Consider the following 16,789-nt stretch of genomic DNA (forward strand, 5'->3'; position numbering starts at 1 on the left):
GGACACACAGACAGATTTGATGGCAACAAAAATTACTCATTGGTTAATTTTGCTGTTGTTGTTGACATCATTACTCGTCCCTAGATTTAATGGCTTCGTTCCAACATTAAAAATAAAATAAAAAAAGGTAAAGAAGCTACGTTTATCACGAATCAGTCCATTATAATTCAGTAACGTCGATTTAATTTCGGTAAAGATTCCTTTTTTATTTTTAATCTCTTCATCTTTTGCGGTTACCATTGTTAGAAAAACCTAAAAAGCAAAAAGGAAGCACCTTTGTAAAAATCTTCTGTATCGGCCATTAGCATTAAAGAATCATTTTGTGATTTTTGTGATTTCCTCTTTGTCTTTCAATTTTATAAAATCTCCTTTCTTTTTTTTTTCCAAAAAACCCTTAATTTTTCCCGCACTTTCTCAACGCAAAGAAAGGATCTTTCTTCCAAGAAAATGAGGTGGGAGAGGGTCAGACAAGTGGGTCTCGGTACCGGGCCCGGGAGGAGATGGGGGCACACTTGTAACGCCGTTAAAGGCGGTAGATTTCTCTACGTATTCGGTGGTTTTGGTCGAGACGGTTGCTTAACCAATCAAGTTCATGTCTTCGACGCTGGTTAGTAGCGCTTGCTCCCTCGAAAAATCTCGGCTTTTTTTAACAAAGTTTCAACCTTTGATTGATCTCTGTAGCTATGATTTTGTTCGATTTGTAGGGTTTGTCACATTCGTGCGGTAGACCCCATTATCCTATTTTGTTTTCAAATCTTGATCTTTTGTTCTTCAGTGTATATCTACTGTTTCTTTCCTTGTCATACTGTACTTGAATGATCCTTTTTGTGGTTACTTTACTTGTAGTCCTGTTTTTAAATTCTTCATTGTTCTCATATGTGTGGCAATTTTGTTGCAGAAACGCAGATTTGGACTCAGCCTGTAATCAGTGGCGTACCACCTTGCCCGAGGGACAGTCACAGCTGTACTACAGTCGGGGATAACCTTTTTGTGTTTGGTGGTACTGATGGGACCAAGTACCTCAAGGATCTGCACATTCTAGATACTTGTAAGCTCTTCCATCTTTGTCTGGATAGATCAAGAAATTGCTTGTTTGTCTAACTGTTCCTGGTTTGAGGTTTTTGAGGTTTTGTGTGTGTGTGTGTGTGTGTGTGTGTGGTAGCTTCACATACTTGGATATGCCCGAATATTAGAGGCGAAGAACCTGGAGCAAGAGAGGCTCATAGTGCGGCGCTAATTGACAAACGTCTTTTCATATTTGGTGGCTGTGGGAAATCTCCCGATTCGGATGATGAAGTCTTCTATAATGATCTCTACATACTAAACACAGGTATACTGCTCAGGCTACTTTTTAGCTTCTATGTTAGTCCTATTCATGTAGCATTTATGATTAACTGATATGGAATTTGAGAGAGATTTGAGGATGAGCCTTTGTGTGAGCATTGACATACAGATTGGATGTTGGTTTCTGTTAGCCACAGTGTGCATTACTCTTATCTGTTTTTTTTGGATTAGAAAAAGTTGTTGTCAATTCCATGGAGGTATGTAACTGAACCGGCTTTAATCTTGTTAGAAACTTATGTGTGGAAACGTGCTGTAACAAACGGGAGACCCCCCTCTGCACGAGATAGCCACACTTGCTCAACGTGGAAGAACAAAATCATCGTAGTCGGGGGTGAAGATTTGGATGACTATTATCTCTCCGATGTTCATGTCCTTGATACAGGTACAGAAAGCATTCTTTACGTGTTTAGTGCTTGTGTGTATGTCTTCTGATATTCTGGTTCTGTATTTTCAGATAATTTTGTATGGAAGGAATTGAATACTTCAGGACAGTTGTTAACACCTCGAGCCGGTCATGTAACTGTTGCACTTGAGAGGAACTTATTTGTTTTTGGAGGGTTTACGGATTCACAGAATCTTTACAATGATCTACATGTCCTTGATTTGGGTATGTAACCACGACCCTCATTAATGACGAAGCCTTTAGTTCTCATTAGTCTCTGTTATCATAATGACAAGCCGTTGGTTTTCCTTTGAAGAAACGGGTGTATGGTCCAAGGTAGTTGCTATGGAAGAAGGGCCATCTGCTAGATTCTCTTGTGCAGCGGTTTGTTTAGATCCTTATAAACCTGGTTCGTTTTTCTTTCTTGGTGGATGCAATAAGAATCTTGAGGCGTTGGATGACATTTACTATTTACACACAGGTTTGTTACGGCCTTTCAGTTTTACTCCGATCCTTTGGTATCTGTAGCTAGTATTCTGTATTGGTTACATGAAATTTGCTAATTATTCTCCTATTCTTCTTTGCTTATGGGTTAGTAGAAGGTGGATACGATGCCCGGTTTGATCAAAATCTAGGGAGTTTGTCTCTTAGGAAACAAATGAAGCTAAAATGCCAAGGGCAGAAATTAGCTGTGACCAGAGCCAACATTGATCAAGGTGTGCTAACACGAACTCCTACGCTAAAAATATTAGATTGAGAACATAAAATGTAGCATTTATTCTATATGGTTTTATTGTAGGAAGAGAGATTGTTCCTTTCAACATTGGCGCGATTGGCCAAGGAAAGACGATGTTTCAAGCCAGGGTTACCGAGAATAGCCCTCATGGTTACACTATAGAAACAATCATTGATGGAAAGGTTCTTCGTGGTGTTTTGATTTCAAACAAACACAGCTCTGTTCAAATGGCAGATCCTAGCTTTAGTAACAGGCAAGTGTTAGTTATTATTCTCAATAATATTTTCTCTTTTGGCCCATTTCTTCACAAACATGGTTGATTTGTGATTGTTAACAGTAAAAGGCCTGCTACATCTTATGGAGATTGTGATCATAGAGCAAAGATGCTAAGAACTTTGGGCAAGGACTCGGCTGGTAGTAGCCATCAAGCTGATACTATTGATCCTTCTGATGATACTAACAAGAAGGCTACAGATTCAAATGATATGGACACACCCATGATTGACACTATCCATGGTAATGTAAACATGACGGGACCACAGGAGGCAAGAACCGCTGCTGTTAACTCTGATGTCAAAGATCAAGATGCTTCTCAACTCGATACGGTGTGACATTCATTATCCACAACAGCTTCAGCTATTTGGAATGATGCTGTTTCTTATCAGACGTTATATACTGAATACTTTTGCAGGGGATTGTGAACACGGAACCATTGCTAGATACTCATGATCAGGCGAATGTAGAGCCACTGAGAAATGAGATTTCAACAGATGCTGCTAAAGCTGATCCTGGAGGAGCTTCATCGCCACAAAAGCAAGGTGATTAATGAACAGACATGATTAAACAGGTCCTTTTTAACAATTGGGTAATAAGTCTAACTCATTCTTTGGATTGAAACAGAGGAGGGAGCAGCTGCTGCAGAAGATGCAAACTCACAGCAACAACCGCAATCGTAAAAAAATAAACAACTGGAAGGGTCTTTTATGGGAGGTTGTACAGTAAGTAGTAGCTGAAGATAGAATTTGGTTTAGAAGCAAAGTAGAAGAAAATGAATGATGAGTAGAAGAAGCTAACATTTGAACTGAAGTCTTTTGCTTCTTGTTTTGTATTTGGAAGCTCTGCAATATAAACAGCTTTTCCTCTGGTGATAATTTACTTGTAGTTGGTTCGAATTTGCATGCAAGAGAGATGCCTTGTTTACATTGTCCACCAGATTTTAAATCTGATTTGGACAAAGCAGACACACGCACGTAAACAGAGTAATTACATTTGAAGAAAACTTTACAGGTGGAACTGAGTTTTAAAGGCATTAACTTTGGCTTACTAAAACACTTCACAATTCACAATTCACATAATAAACGAGTCTCTGTTTCTCTTTAGCAATAAGTTTTGCTTTATTTGGGGACTATGATGTGCCAATTGAGTAGGACCAAACAATGATATTTGTTTCTTTTGGTCTCTCTCTCGCATTGTAATTTTTAATCTTCCATGCATTTTTTACACCAACTATAAAGATTACGTTTGACATTGGTCTGTGTAAATGATAGTTTAATGCAAAAACCATTGATCAATACAGGAGTAGATTACAACTTTAAAAGAGACAAAAATCCGAGTGATTACAAGTTTTTGACAAATCATTAACGGCGTGAAACCATGTGCCTCGATGATTGAGAGCATTTCTTGATCTTTGACCAACGACCACTTTAACTTTACTTGCATTATGCAAGTAGTAGTATAAAACTTTACATACTGTATAAATTATAATATACGTGTAGCTTTGGAAATTGTTAAATGTGATACCATGGGTACATGATACATCTATACATAAAAAAAAAAAAAAAAACGGATATGTCTATACGTTTGGATCCAACGACAAAGAGTAAATGCTAAAGAAATTGGAGAGAGAAATACACGAGACATGATTTATTTAAAATTGCTATATTACCAACCCCTAAGTTATTTCTCTCATTAATTCATAACCAATTTTGTTGACGTCTGTCTAATATTTACCAAACGTTTTTTTATAGATGTTTCTTGTACCATTTCCGTTGGGGAAAATGCATTTTCGGTAAGCATTGTATATAGTACGACAATGAGTCAAAATTAAAATATACTACTAGTATAATACGAAAATACAATTTAGAGATCAGGTATTTAAAATGTCCAATAATCCTTGTCGGCAAGTCAACTACTAAAGCATGTAGTATTCTTTTGTAAGTATACACAACTATTAGTTTCTTTACTTACTAGTAGTATATCTTTAATATCAACTATTTTATACCTCAATATTGCTTTTAACAACTTCCATGCAAAAAGAAAGAGTTCCACTATCGCTATGAGAAAAAAAATAAACATTGTTGGCAACTTTGACGACGCTCGAGACAGACACCTAATCCTTTTGTTCCTTGGTGGCTCCAATCTAGTAGATTACAATAAATCAAGAACATTCTTGTTATAATACTATAAATGATACTATAAATGATAAACCCGATGCTTTTTACTACTAGTAATTATTTTTGTGCTTTTGATAACCATTAGTTTATTTTTAAGTACTTAGAGAAATACTGCTAATTAATTCGTGGTAGTCTACTAGCTAGGCTCTATCTATAGTTTGTTTATACGGCACCTACGAATACGAAAGTAATTAATTGAATTGGAGAAAGAAAAGTCAAACATAAAATGTATGTGGTTGTCAATTTTTATGAGTTATGAGTCGAAAATGACAAGAAAAAGAACAACAAGAATAAGGTGATATGAGAAAACTCGGGGTGGTACATCTCGACGTGAGAAGAGATACACTCACTATAAAGCAAAAAAAGGGAACAACGAAATGACAAGTCTTCGTTTGATAGATAAAGAAGCAGAAAATGACTATAGTTTTTTTATGACAGATATATAACTTAGTGAAAATGTACTTGGTTATGCTTTTATTTTTTTTGTTTGTTTTGGGATTTCCCTACCTAAGCGGATGGTATTTAATGTAGAGCCGTGACCTTACCGGCAAAATATTAAAGACCAACATATCTCTAACAAGTTTTACATATCTAACTTTGGTATTAAAATGCATAACAATGGTGGTGAAAGTGCTTTTAATTATCTAGTGTTCACCAAATAGATTGAAAATTTATAATTCGTAAAGCATACATTTTTGTAAAGATTTCACGTTGAATTATCTGCCGTAATCTTACTTTACTACTAGTTTTATACTTTTATCCGGTGAGAGAAAAAAGTCAAGAATTAACGTCTGTTTGTAATATATTGTCTATTTCTAACTTGCCGACATTTTTTTAACATAGGAAAAAAAAAATAACTCATTGCAAACAAACCTCACCAAGATGACTATAATATATACTTACGTGAAAATTTGTATTTGGTGTGACAATGAAGCAAAGATTACTATGATAATTTGTATTTCAAGTTTCAAATCCAGGATCGTTTAGAACACATATATTTATTTGGTGACAGAAACAAAAGAAAGTGTAGAACTTAAAAATGAAATCATTCTCTGGATATGTCGATGACCTGACAGAGGGTCACATGTATATATAGAAGTAAAACCAAAGATCTCACTCTCTCTCTCTCACATGCTTTCGTGAGATGGAGAGCCTCTGTACCTCCACACATACACACACAATGTCTCTTTATTGTTTTTGTTTTAATACTATCTCATAAATAAATAAAGATAACTGTTTTTAGTATTTTTCTTTCTCTTGGCTTTCTACATTTTATTATTTTTAGAAAGAAAGAAACCCCATACAAATTCCAAAAAAAAGCCCAATATGTGGCTGAATTTGCCGGTTTGTTCTCTCTGAGCAGTTAGCAGGGAGTGAGTGAGTACAAAACAGAGGAACATTTAGTCTCTCTCTCTCTTGGATCTGTGAAGAGATTCTTTTGTTCCTTTCCTTTCTTTAATCCCTTTTAATTTCTTCTTTCTTTCTCCTTCTTCTTCTTGATTTGGCGGTTGCTCTGCTTTGCTTCTGCAGCTCTTTTCTTTTTTCACTGGTTCTCTAGATTCACATTCTGTGTTTTAGGACTGATTCTGTTTTTCAGACAAAAGGGGAACACATGTTGTAGTATGTATTTTATCTTCTCTTTATGGTTTAGTTTATTGAAGATTGGATCTAAATTACCAAAAGGGTTTTTATCTTTTCTTTTTTCCTTTTCGTTTTGTCTTCAGTGAATCTGGGAATCTTAGGTTTGTATAAAGGTGTAAACTTTATTTCCTTTTCTTAGATCCGTAGGTTTGCTTGCTACTAGTGGTGGGACTTTAGATTAGATTTTATTTTAGGAGTGAATTTAGCGGTTTTTTGAGCTTTAATTAAGCTGAAGAAATTACAATGGGGAGGGGGTTGTGTGATTTGAAATCTTAAACGGGTTTTCAAGTTTTTTTTTTTTCTTTTTCTACAAAGAGAAAGGCTATGATTTTGGAGTTATATGAATATGGAAGGTGCGTCATTCTCGTTATAGAGTTTTAATGGTGGTTACTGTTTGATGATGGAGATAGATAGAAAAGAAAAAATAAGAAGCTTTTTAAAGTGATCTCTTCCATATTATTGCAAACACATCATTGAGGCCAAAAAGTTTTGAGTTTTTTTTGGGAAATCAATCATCACAGAAGAAAGAAAGCTTTCAAAGCCAAAAAGTAAGAAAAGAAAAGAGAAGTCTTTTTGAATCTTTCTGTATAAAGTTTCCGGCGCCGGAGGAGGATTGGCTGTTTTTGTGATTGTATAGAAAAATGGCTGCGAAGCTTCTGCATTCATTGGCAGATGATAGTGCTGCAGATCTGCAGAAGCAAATTGGTTGTATGAATGGGATTTTTTAAATCTTTGATCGTCACCATGTTCTCACTGGCCGGCGAAAAAGCCTTACTTTAGGTAAATTAATTATTTATATATATATTTTTTGGTGATAATTTAAACACTCTCTTCTGATCTCGTGTCTCGTAGTCGTTGACTCGTATGTGGTTACAACATGTTAGTAATTCTTAATTCATGTCTTTTACTTTTCTTTTTGTATGTTCTTGTCTATTTTGTTTGGCTCTGCTCTGCATCTGCCAATGTAGTGTTTCATTCTTTCATTAACCAAGTCTTAGTTACAGTCTCAGAGATCTAAGTTTTGCTTGTTTTTATTTCTTTCTCAGTTGTGTTGATCTGCCGGATCTTTTTGGTTAGATTTAGTTTCCCTTGTGGCCAGTTTTTTCTTGGTAGATTTTGACTTTTATTAACCTTAGGCTCATGAAGTTTCCAACCAAATGTGATAAATTCAAGTTTGACTAACTGGTACGTATAGGTTTTTATTAATGGTTTCTCTGAATGCATCATCAGGGTGTTCCTTGTTTGAGAGTTTGGATATGATGCTCATGCTTGTTTTTATGTGCTTGATGTAGGTAGTGGAAATGCTAATAGCATCAACGACGAGAGAGAATCTGTTGATACAATTTATCAGCAAAAAGAAACTGTAAGTTGCTTCTCTTGTCAAACATATATATACACGAGGTTTTCTATAAATAAAATCCTAAGGGTTTTTGCAATTCAGTTTCAGGACTCGAACATTGGTGGGAATGTGAAAGAGAAGCAAAGGGTTTCAACAGAATCATCGAGGGTTTCTTTCTCATCTTCATGTTCGTCCTCCCCATCTTCTTCTGAGTTCAACAGAGGAGGAGTTCTACCTGAAGCTTCTTCTGCCTATGACCGAGCCAATTATCCAGAATCTCCTACAAGTGATCCTGAGATGACTGAAGGTAATGGGTTTTCACATCTGGGACTTGACCTTAGAGATGTTGTGAGAGACTCAATGTACAGAGAAGCCAGAGGGCTTTTGAATAAGACTCCAATGACAAGAGAAGAAGTAGTTAGACACAGTAGACGAGAGGATTCCCCAAGGCCTTATGGTTTGAAGCAATCAACTCCTGCGGATCTCAATGAGTCCTTCAGAGTTCTAGCAAAACTTAGAGAAACATCTCAACATTATAACGAGAATGGTAAGAAAGATGCACCTCGCTACTCAGTTGATTCTCATGATACGCTGAAATCCAGACAGAAGCTAAAAGAGTTGCCTAGGCTTTCACTGGATAGTAGAGAGCGAGTGATGCAAAACTCCGGTGTTGATCCTAGATCAAGTAAGCTTTCTGAAAGTTTCAGTGAAAGCTGTTCAAGCAGCAGCAAGAAACGGCCTCCCAGTGTTGTTGCGAAGCTCATGGGATTGGAGACATTGCCAGGTTCTCCATTGGGCAGAGACATTCATCAGTTTGGTTTGAACAAAACCAGCACCTCTGATCAAAACGACGATCCATTTTCAAGATCATTGAGGGAGAAAAATCTGAACCGTGCTATCCGTTTTTCTCCTAGCTCACCAAGAAGCTTGGGGAAGGACCCGGCTTCTCCAAGATGGAGAAACTCTGACTTTGTTATGAAACCTCTATCAAATACAAGATTCCCCATTGAACCAGCTCCATGGAAACAAGCTGATAGAAACCGAGTTTTGCAAAAGCAAGCCAGCATGCCTGTGAAAGCAAAGCCGTATGAGGCACCTAATTTTTCTCCTACAGTGTACAGTGAAATGGAGCGTAGATTGAATGAGCTTGAGTTCAAACATTCGGGAAAAGATCTGCGAGCTCTTAAACAAATATTAGAGTCTATGCAGTCAAAGGGTTTCCTGGATACTGAGAAGCAACTACAATCCTCAAACGTTGCAGCTCAAAAGGATTATGAAAGAGAAAATTCTGCAACTTCCAACCATGCAATGCCATCCATAACGAGAGTCCAGTCTTCTTCATCTTCAGCTAACCAGGTATATCAATCCCCGATTGTGATTATGAAACCTGCCAAGCTTGTTGAAAAGGCTGGTATTCCTGCGTCATCCCTTATTCCCATTCACAGCCTATCTGGCCTCAATAAGATCCGTAGAGAAAAACCTGGTGACAAAGAAACTTCAGCAAGTAATAAACGGGTGACAAAAGATCGTAGTCCTGTAAACCGAAGAGCTGATACCTGTACCAACTCTTTCGATAAGAATTCTGACAGCAGAAGTGTGCGGTCTTCTTCAAAAAAGCCTCAGCAGGTTCCCAAAGAAAGTACTTCAAAGAGTTCAGGATCTGTAAGTCCAAGATTACAGCAGAAGAAGCTTGAGTATGATAAACGTTCACGGCCACCAACACCTCCTGATTCTAGCAAATCGAGGAAACCGTCAAACCAACAACTTGTGGAATCTACTTCTCCTGGTGGCAAACGTAGACCCAAGGCTCGGAAGAGTTTGCAGCAAAATGATGACCAACTTAGTCAACTAAGCAATGAATCTAGGACGTCAAGTAATGACGTTTGTACTCCATCCGAAACAGAAGCCTCTGCTTGTGTAGAAAAAGCTACTGAAGCCGATGGTGGTAAAAGTCCATCTGTAATCGAGGCAGCCAAAGCTGTAGTCTCGAACTTAATGCAGAATGTGAGTTCTGACTCTCATTTGTATTTCTAACTGCTAGGTGTCAAAAGTTTTTCACTTAGTTCTTACAAGTTTTGTTTTGCGTTTGCAGAAATCTAGTCCAAGGTTTAGTGAAGATGGATTCTCAGCGAACCTTTCAGTAGTTGCTTTGGAACATCCAAGTCCTATTTCTGTTCTCGACGCTTCAACGTACAGAGAGATTGAACCATCACCCGTGAAGACACAAGGTAACAAAAGATTTCCATCTATAGTGTCCTTGTGGTCATCAACCTCTGAGAATATTGGCATGGATAAGAAACTTGCAAACATCAATGTCTCTTACATATGTCTGTAGCTTGTTTAGTTTGGTAAAAGTTTTGACCCAGAACTGATCATGTGATAGGTAACGTAGCCGATGACTTTGGTGATGAACATTGTGAGGACCAGTGGAATCCAGCTTACAGTTTCTCAGAAACCACATCAAGCTTTTCGCCAGAGATAAACCGTAAGAAGCTTCAGAATGTTGAGCACTTGGTTCAAAAGCTCAGACGACTGAACTCAAACCATGATGAAGCAAGCCAAGATTATATTGCATCGCTCTGTGAGAACCCAGATCCTACCACTGATCATAGATACATCTCTGAGATTCTATTAGCTTCGGGTCTTCTCCTCAGAGACCTTGGCTCAGGATTGACAACGTTTCAGCTACACCCTTCTGGCCACCCAATCAATCCTGAGCTGTTCTTTGTTCTTGAGCAGACAAAGGGAAGCAGTACTATGCATCTGTTACACAAAGAAGAAAATAAGGTTCTGAAAAATGAGAAGCTCAACCGCAAACTTGTGTTTGACACCGTTAATGAGATCCTGGTGGAGAAACTAGCTTCAGTTGAAGCCACGACGAATCCATTGATGAAGTCATCTGCTAAGATGACTAAGAAAGCCGTGAGTGCGCAACAATTACTGAAAGAACTGTGTTCAGCGGTAGAAACACTGCAAAAGCAAGCTACAAAGAGATCAGAAAGCTTCTTATTGGAGGAAGAAGATGACTTCTTGAAAAATATACTTGCTGAAGATGTGACGATTCGATCTGAGAACTGGGCAGACTTCAGTGGAGAAATTTCAGGGTTGGTGCTGGATGTGGAGAGGCTTCTCTTCAAGGATCTGGTTAGTGAAGTCGTCCATGCAGAGACCAGCCGTCTGCAAGCAAAGTCAGGAAGGCGAAGAACGCTTTTTGCAGACCATTAGCAAAGTCTGTTGAAGAAGATTATATATAAACACAAGTGGTTTCTCTTCTTTCTCTAACTCTTTAACTGTGGTCTACGTTTCACCCTGGTCTTTTTTTTTGTCTTGCTGATTCATTTGCTTTGTATTTGGGTCTTTGTATTCTACAGCAGGATAAAAATCATATGGTGTGTTATGTAATTACTGATGTTCTTCTTGAGATGGGTACCTGAAAAGATACTGTAAATCAGTATAGAATTCATACAGATGAAAAGAGATCTAACTGGAAAACAAATTCTTAGCCTTGTGGATGAAAGCATAAACCATGTAGAACCAAAGTCGGCTCCAAGGAGAATCAAAGGAGAGTGATGCGAGTATCCCAAGAAGTATTGTGACATAGGCTGCAGCAAAACTCCAATAGAAAGACACCATGTCGATTAAAGATTCATCAGCTTCCACTTCATTATCTGGCTGCTCTTGTAAGACATTGTTGTTGCAGCTTGTGTTGGTAGGTTGTCCACATAGAAAAGGATTACCTAAGTAGCTTTGTGTATCGAAGGTGTTAAACTGTCTTCCATGTGGAATGGCTCCTGACAAGTTGTTGTATGAGACCTTGAAGACTTCAAGGTTGTTCAGATAACTTAGTTGTGGTGGGATCCGGCCATGTAATATGTTGAATGAGAGATCAAGGCTTTCCACATTCTTGAGACCTGAAAAGGTATTTGGTATCACTCCTGATAAGTTGTTGTGAGAAAGATTGAGAGATTGTAGTTTCATAAGACCTCCAAGCTCAACTGGGATCTCACCACTCAACTCATTTACTGAGAGATCAAGTCCAAATAATAAGTTGAGATTTCCACCCATGTAGGCATCATATCGATGCTTTGTTGCAAATTTAATTTTCGTCCGGTAGCCTGATTTGTAGTTTCCACCATATCGTTCAAGCATGAGCAGAGACTTGAAATATAGATCAACATTTAAGGAATCAACAAACGAGGAAAACCCACTGTGATCATAGTCGTATGATGTATCCTCTTTCCCCAAACCAAAGGATGTATTGCTAAGGCAAGAAGGTATGGATCCACTTAGTCTGTTATTGGCAAGATCCAAAATTTGGAGGTTGCTTAGGCCACACAACTGTGGGGGGATGCGGCCAGTTAAATAATTCCCACGTAGAAGCAGCATACTGATGTTTTCGGTGTTGATGAACTTTGGAATATTTCCAGACAAACTGTTATTTCTAAGATCAAGTACTTTGACATTTGCTAGCAATGTGTCTGGAATAACCCCTGAAAAATTATTGTCTTGCAGGAGTAACACTAGCTCATGCCCATCTATGAAATTGACGTGTGGAGGTATGCCCCCAGATAAACTGTTCGCAGAGAGGTCCAGTAGCTCTAGTGTAGATATGTTGAACAACGAAACAGGTAGTTCACCTTCCAACGAGTTGTTTGAAATCAATAGTGCATATAAGAGTGAAAGCTCGCCGATCCAACCTGGAATAACACCTGTGAGATTGTTGTTTGAAATGTCGAGAATATACAAAGATGTCAAGTTCCGCAATCCTTGTCTAACCTTTCCTGTAAACAAATTGTTATCCATAGACAACATCCATATATGACTGAAGTTTGCTGATTCCGAAAAAATCTCTCCACTTAGTTTGTTATGTGACAACTTCAAGTACCGTAAGGAATAACAACCTTCTACAAAACTTCTCGGTAGCTTCCCGTAGAAACTATTGTGAGATATATCCATGTATTGCATATTTTTCATGTTACCTAGAGAAGATGGCAGATTTCCTTGAAAACCATTCACTGCTAGATTCATATACTGTAAATGAGGAAGTATCCACCCAAAGTTATCAGGAAAGAGATGACTGAATTTATTAACTGACAAATTCAGAGAAAGCAGGTTATGAGCAGATTTCGGTAGCTTAAAGCTCGTAAGAGAATTATTCTGTAGACGCAAATCCACCAGTTTTGTATTGTTAGCCAACACCCAAGAAGGAAATATCCCAGAAATAATGTTGCCAGAGAGATCAAGATGACGCAAATCCTTTTGGTGTTGGAGAAAAGGAGGAATCTTCTCCAAGTTACAAGAACTTAGTGTAATAACTGTCAACTGAAACTTTGGCTTCAAGAAACTTTCCGACACTAGTTGAAGTGTGTTGGATTTTGAGCAAAGTTTCAACACCTTTAGCTTTGAGAGGTTGGCGAGCCAACCAAGTGAGAAGATGCCTTCGAAGTTGTTATCAAACAATGATAAGTATTCAAGGGATTTGAGGTTACCGACAAGAGATGGTACCTTCCCAGTTAATTGGTTTGATGAGAGATCAAGAACTCGAAGTCCAGTCAAGCTAGTTAAACATGAGGGGAACTGACCTACAAGTTTGTTTTGACTGAGATCGAGCTCTTGTATATTCTTCAGTTTGCAAATTCCTACAATAATATTGATCAAAAGCAAAAAAAAAATTGTCACTTATTTAACGTGAACTTGACTAAGTCTCCAACAAAGCAGTGAAATATTTTGAGAAAACTTGCCTGCTTGCAGTTCCAATGAACCAGAAAATTCATTGCCGCTTAGATCCAGAGCTTTCAGCTTCCCCATCCGGGCATGTAACTCTGCCACATGAAAAAAAAAACCCACAAAAAAGGTCAGGACCTCGAAAATATGATTTCAGGGATAGGTCCAGAGTAAATCAACAATCTTGTATTGTTAAAACTATTAAAAATGAATAGAAAAAATAAAGGCATATGTGAACAAGTTACCTTGTACTGGTATGGAGCCATTAAATCTGTTTCCACTCAGGTCCAAAAGTTCCAAATTCATCAAATCTCTAAGTTCTGAGAGGGATACCAACATATATAAGAATGATTCAAACTGAATATAAGACCTATACGGCTATATATTAACAATAATTATAAACTAAATCGATCTAACAAAAGATGCATATCATAAATCAATTAAGTCATACTACTATACTAGTTTTTTAAAAAACGAAGAAACATACCTTTAACAGGAAAAGAACCACTCATCTTGTTGGACTTAAGAAACAGAGTTGTGAGTGATGTGGCGGCATTAAGAAAGGGAAAGATGCTGTTGTTGAAACTATTTGAAGACATATCCAGAGTCTCCAGGTTTCTTAATCTCTTTAGACTTTTATAACCTGCAAAATAAAAATCTTGTTTATAACAAGTACTGTAATCACTCAATAGGTTCAACCGTTTAATTATGATTTTACTCTTCTCTATATGCAAATGAAGATTATGAAACATGAGTGACAGTTTTATGTAATTTTGTGCTGTATATTGCATAGACATCAGCGAGTTAGTTAATATAAATTTTTAATGCATGGAAAAAGTCTAATTGAGTATCATCATTTTAAACGTTATCAGCATTCAAAAATCAAGCTCATCTAGAATTCAAAATTATCGATGCAGGGAAATATGTTTTCAAATAGAGACCACAAGAGGTTAAAAAAAGAGACAGAAGAAGAAAAAAAGGATGTACCTTCCACATCATCAAAGAAGCCACTGAGTCCGTACCCTGAGTCAGAAAACAGCTGCAGACTTCGAACTTCTAGTTCAAAGGGATGCAGCAGAGAAAGGTTTAGGAGAGAACTCGGTTTGCAATACGAGAAATCGATGAAAAGTTGAGTCACCCGTCCGCTTGTACTATTGCATTCCAAGCCTTCCCAAAAACAGCAATCGTCCTCTTTGTCATTAGTCCAAGTAGTGAGAACAAAGTCCGATAACTCTTCTTCAGAAACCGAGACTATGTATTTCTTGATATCCATTAATGCCGTCCTATCTTTCTCATTACAGCTTTTGCATCCGTGTAGCTGTCCCAACACTAGCATCAACCATATCAAGTATTGGCCCAACAACACCTTCCCTTCCATTGCAAATGTGATAAAAATAGAAAAAAATTAAAAAGCCAGTGAAAGAAAACTAAAATGCAATGTGGGACTGTGAGTTCTATACAAGTACCTCCACGTACGTTATATATAGGAATTTCAAATTTCCGTGTAAAAACACCATTGCTTTCTTCAAAAATCAATGAAAAACACCTAAACTTCATATGCATGTAACATGTGTAGTAGCGTTACTCACGTTGCGCGAGTGATCATTGTCTTTACTTTGACTCGCGTATAAGACTCGTTTAGCGTGTGTCCAAGTGTGTGTCGTTTTCAACAGCGTCTAAATCCATGGTGAAACCCAATTATATGTGGCATGATCGAGCAAGCCTCGTTCTCAGTAAGTGCAAAGATATTATAATACATGATACACAACAATTTAACAAAAATACTTGATATCTTAGTAGAATCCGAATTGTAAAACACTATATCCATGTTTTAGTTGGAAAAAAGGAATATTTGTATAAACATATATACAGTACACAAAAGACTGAGTCCACATAAATTATACTGCAAAGGGCCCAAAATAATATTGAATCTTTGTTCTCATGTGATACGTTGCTTATCATTACACAACCATATGGCCTTGTCGGCAGACAAGTACTCGAGGGTCTTTTTGATCCTTTGAAGAGAAGATGGAAAAATTATCCGAGAAGAATCTTTTTGGTCAGCATTCAGCAACATGCATGGAAATATCCAAAAATCATGATCCCTGTATGAATCAGATGATTTTTTTTAGTACACACATGATTTTTATTTACACATCGTTCTATGTATGAACTTGACTTATTCACATAGTGTGAATATAAAAAATTGGCCGATTTTCTTTAAAGTATGATACAAAAAGCAAACGTAAGAAATTCAAAGTCAATGTGGGACTGTGAGTTTCACATACCTCTCTAAGGTTATGAGAGTTCAATTCCGATTAATTTTATGTGGAAAACAACGAAATACCACCGAGAAAATATACAAAATGTATAGATTCCAAGACTCAATTAATGGAAACTCTTATACTCATGAGACATGCGTAGCGTCGGTGATGACTAATGACTATCTTAAACATTGGCTTGCATGATCAGGCTCGTTTAGCCTACAAGGCTCCAATTTATGTTTGAGACATTACAGCTATTCAATGACGGACTTTACAGAGGAACCACACATAAGTCGTCATATTATTATTATAATGTTTGATTCCCCATCTGTTTCCGTTCTTCTTAAGGCTCGAAGATTTGTTTTGTGTTTTCAGAAATCCAGTCCAAGGTTTAGTGAAGATGGATCGTCAGCTAACATTTCACTAGTTGCTTTGGAACATCCGATCCAAGTCATATTTCTGTTCTTGACGCCTCCATATACAGAGACACTGAACTAGTAACAAACGGATTCTATCTGAATGTCCTCAATCGTCATGGTCATCAACCTCTGAGAATATGGGCATAGATAAGAACTATAAGATCAAAGTCACTTTAAGGTTCTATGACCAAGAGTTCAAACTCTTACATCTGTCTGTAGCTTGTTTACTTTGGGAAAGTTTTTTTTACAAAAAAGAATATCATAATGTTCAGTTCAGTTTTCTTACATTTTTGACTCAGAACTGATCATGTGACAAGTAATGTTTCCCATGCCTATGGCGATGAACATTGTGACGGCCAGTGGAATCCAGCTTACAGTTTCTCAGAAGCTTTTCTCCAGAGATAAACCGTAAAAAGCTTCAGAATGTTGAGAACTTACTTCTAAAGCTCAGACGATTAAACTCTAGCCATGATGAAGCCTGCCAAGA

General features: G+C 37.4%; 3 protein-coding genes across 6 annotated transcripts; 2 read left to right on the top strand and 1 right to left on the bottom strand.

The window, feature by feature from the left end:
- Positions 1-241: 241 nt before the first annotated feature.
- On the top strand, positions 242-3,613 carry LOC104713050 (uncharacterized). 2 transcript variants are annotated; one of them, XM_010430089.3, is made up of 11 exons: positions 242-607; positions 899-1,048; positions 1,163-1,330; positions 1,574-1,726; positions 1,799-1,951; positions 2,043-2,207; positions 2,326-2,442; positions 2,526-2,715; positions 2,800-3,067; positions 3,154-3,280; positions 3,363-3,613. In XM_010430089.3, the coding sequence occupies exons 1-11, from the start codon at positions 448-450 to the stop codon at positions 3,416-3,418; spliced, it is 1,707 nt and encodes a 568-aa protein (XP_010428391.1). In that variant the 5' UTR covers positions 242-447; the 3' UTR covers positions 3,419-3,613. The 2 variants fall into 2 exon arrangements, with proteins under 2 accessions (XP_010428391.1, XP_087320284.1); XM_087464158.1 differs by having other exon boundaries at positions 315-607; positions 2,323-2,442.
- Positions 3,614-5,931: 2,318 nt separating this feature from the next.
- On the top strand, positions 5,932-11,362 carry LOC104715838 (protein LONGIFOLIA 1-like). 2 transcript variants are annotated; one of them, XM_087464668.1, is made up of 6 exons: positions 6,115-7,336; positions 7,849-7,919; positions 7,998-9,899; positions 9,988-10,123; positions 10,279-11,155; positions 11,267-11,362. In XM_087464668.1, the coding sequence occupies exons 3-5, from the start codon at positions 8,193-8,195 to the stop codon at positions 11,118-11,120; spliced, it is 2,685 nt and encodes an 894-aa protein (XP_087320794.1). In that variant the 5' UTR covers positions 6,115-7,336; positions 7,849-7,919; positions 7,998-8,192; the 3' UTR covers positions 11,121-11,155; positions 11,267-11,362. The 2 variants fall into 2 exon arrangements, with proteins under 2 accessions (XP_087320793.1, XP_087320794.1); XM_087464667.1 differs by having other exon boundaries at positions 5,932-7,336; positions 10,279-11,362.
- LOC104713051 (receptor-like protein 15) lies at positions 7,900-15,253 on the bottom strand. 2 transcript variants are annotated; one of them, XM_087464666.1, is made up of 6 exons: positions 14,607-15,074; positions 14,107-14,262; positions 13,865-13,939; positions 13,637-13,717; positions 12,672-13,534; positions 11,270-12,592 (listed from the first exon to the last, which is right to left on the bottom strand). In XM_087464666.1, the coding sequence occupies exons 1-6, from the start codon at positions 14,995-14,997 to the stop codon at positions 12,554-12,556; spliced, it is 1,605 nt and encodes a 534-aa protein (XP_087320792.1). In that variant the 5' UTR covers positions 14,998-15,074; the 3' UTR covers positions 11,270-12,553. The 2 variants fall into 2 exon arrangements, with proteins under 2 accessions (XP_087320791.1, XP_087320792.1); XM_087464665.1 differs by having other exon boundaries at positions 7,900-13,534; positions 14,607-15,253.
- Positions 15,254-16,789: the final 1,536 nt, after the last annotated feature.

Source organism: Camelina sativa, chromosome 9 (genome assembly GCF_030686135.1).
Source record: "Camelina sativa cultivar CO46 ecotype springtype chromosome 9, ASM3068613v1".
NCBI classification, from domain to species: Eukaryota; Viridiplantae; Streptophyta; class Magnoliopsida; order Brassicales; family Brassicaceae; genus Camelina; species Camelina sativa.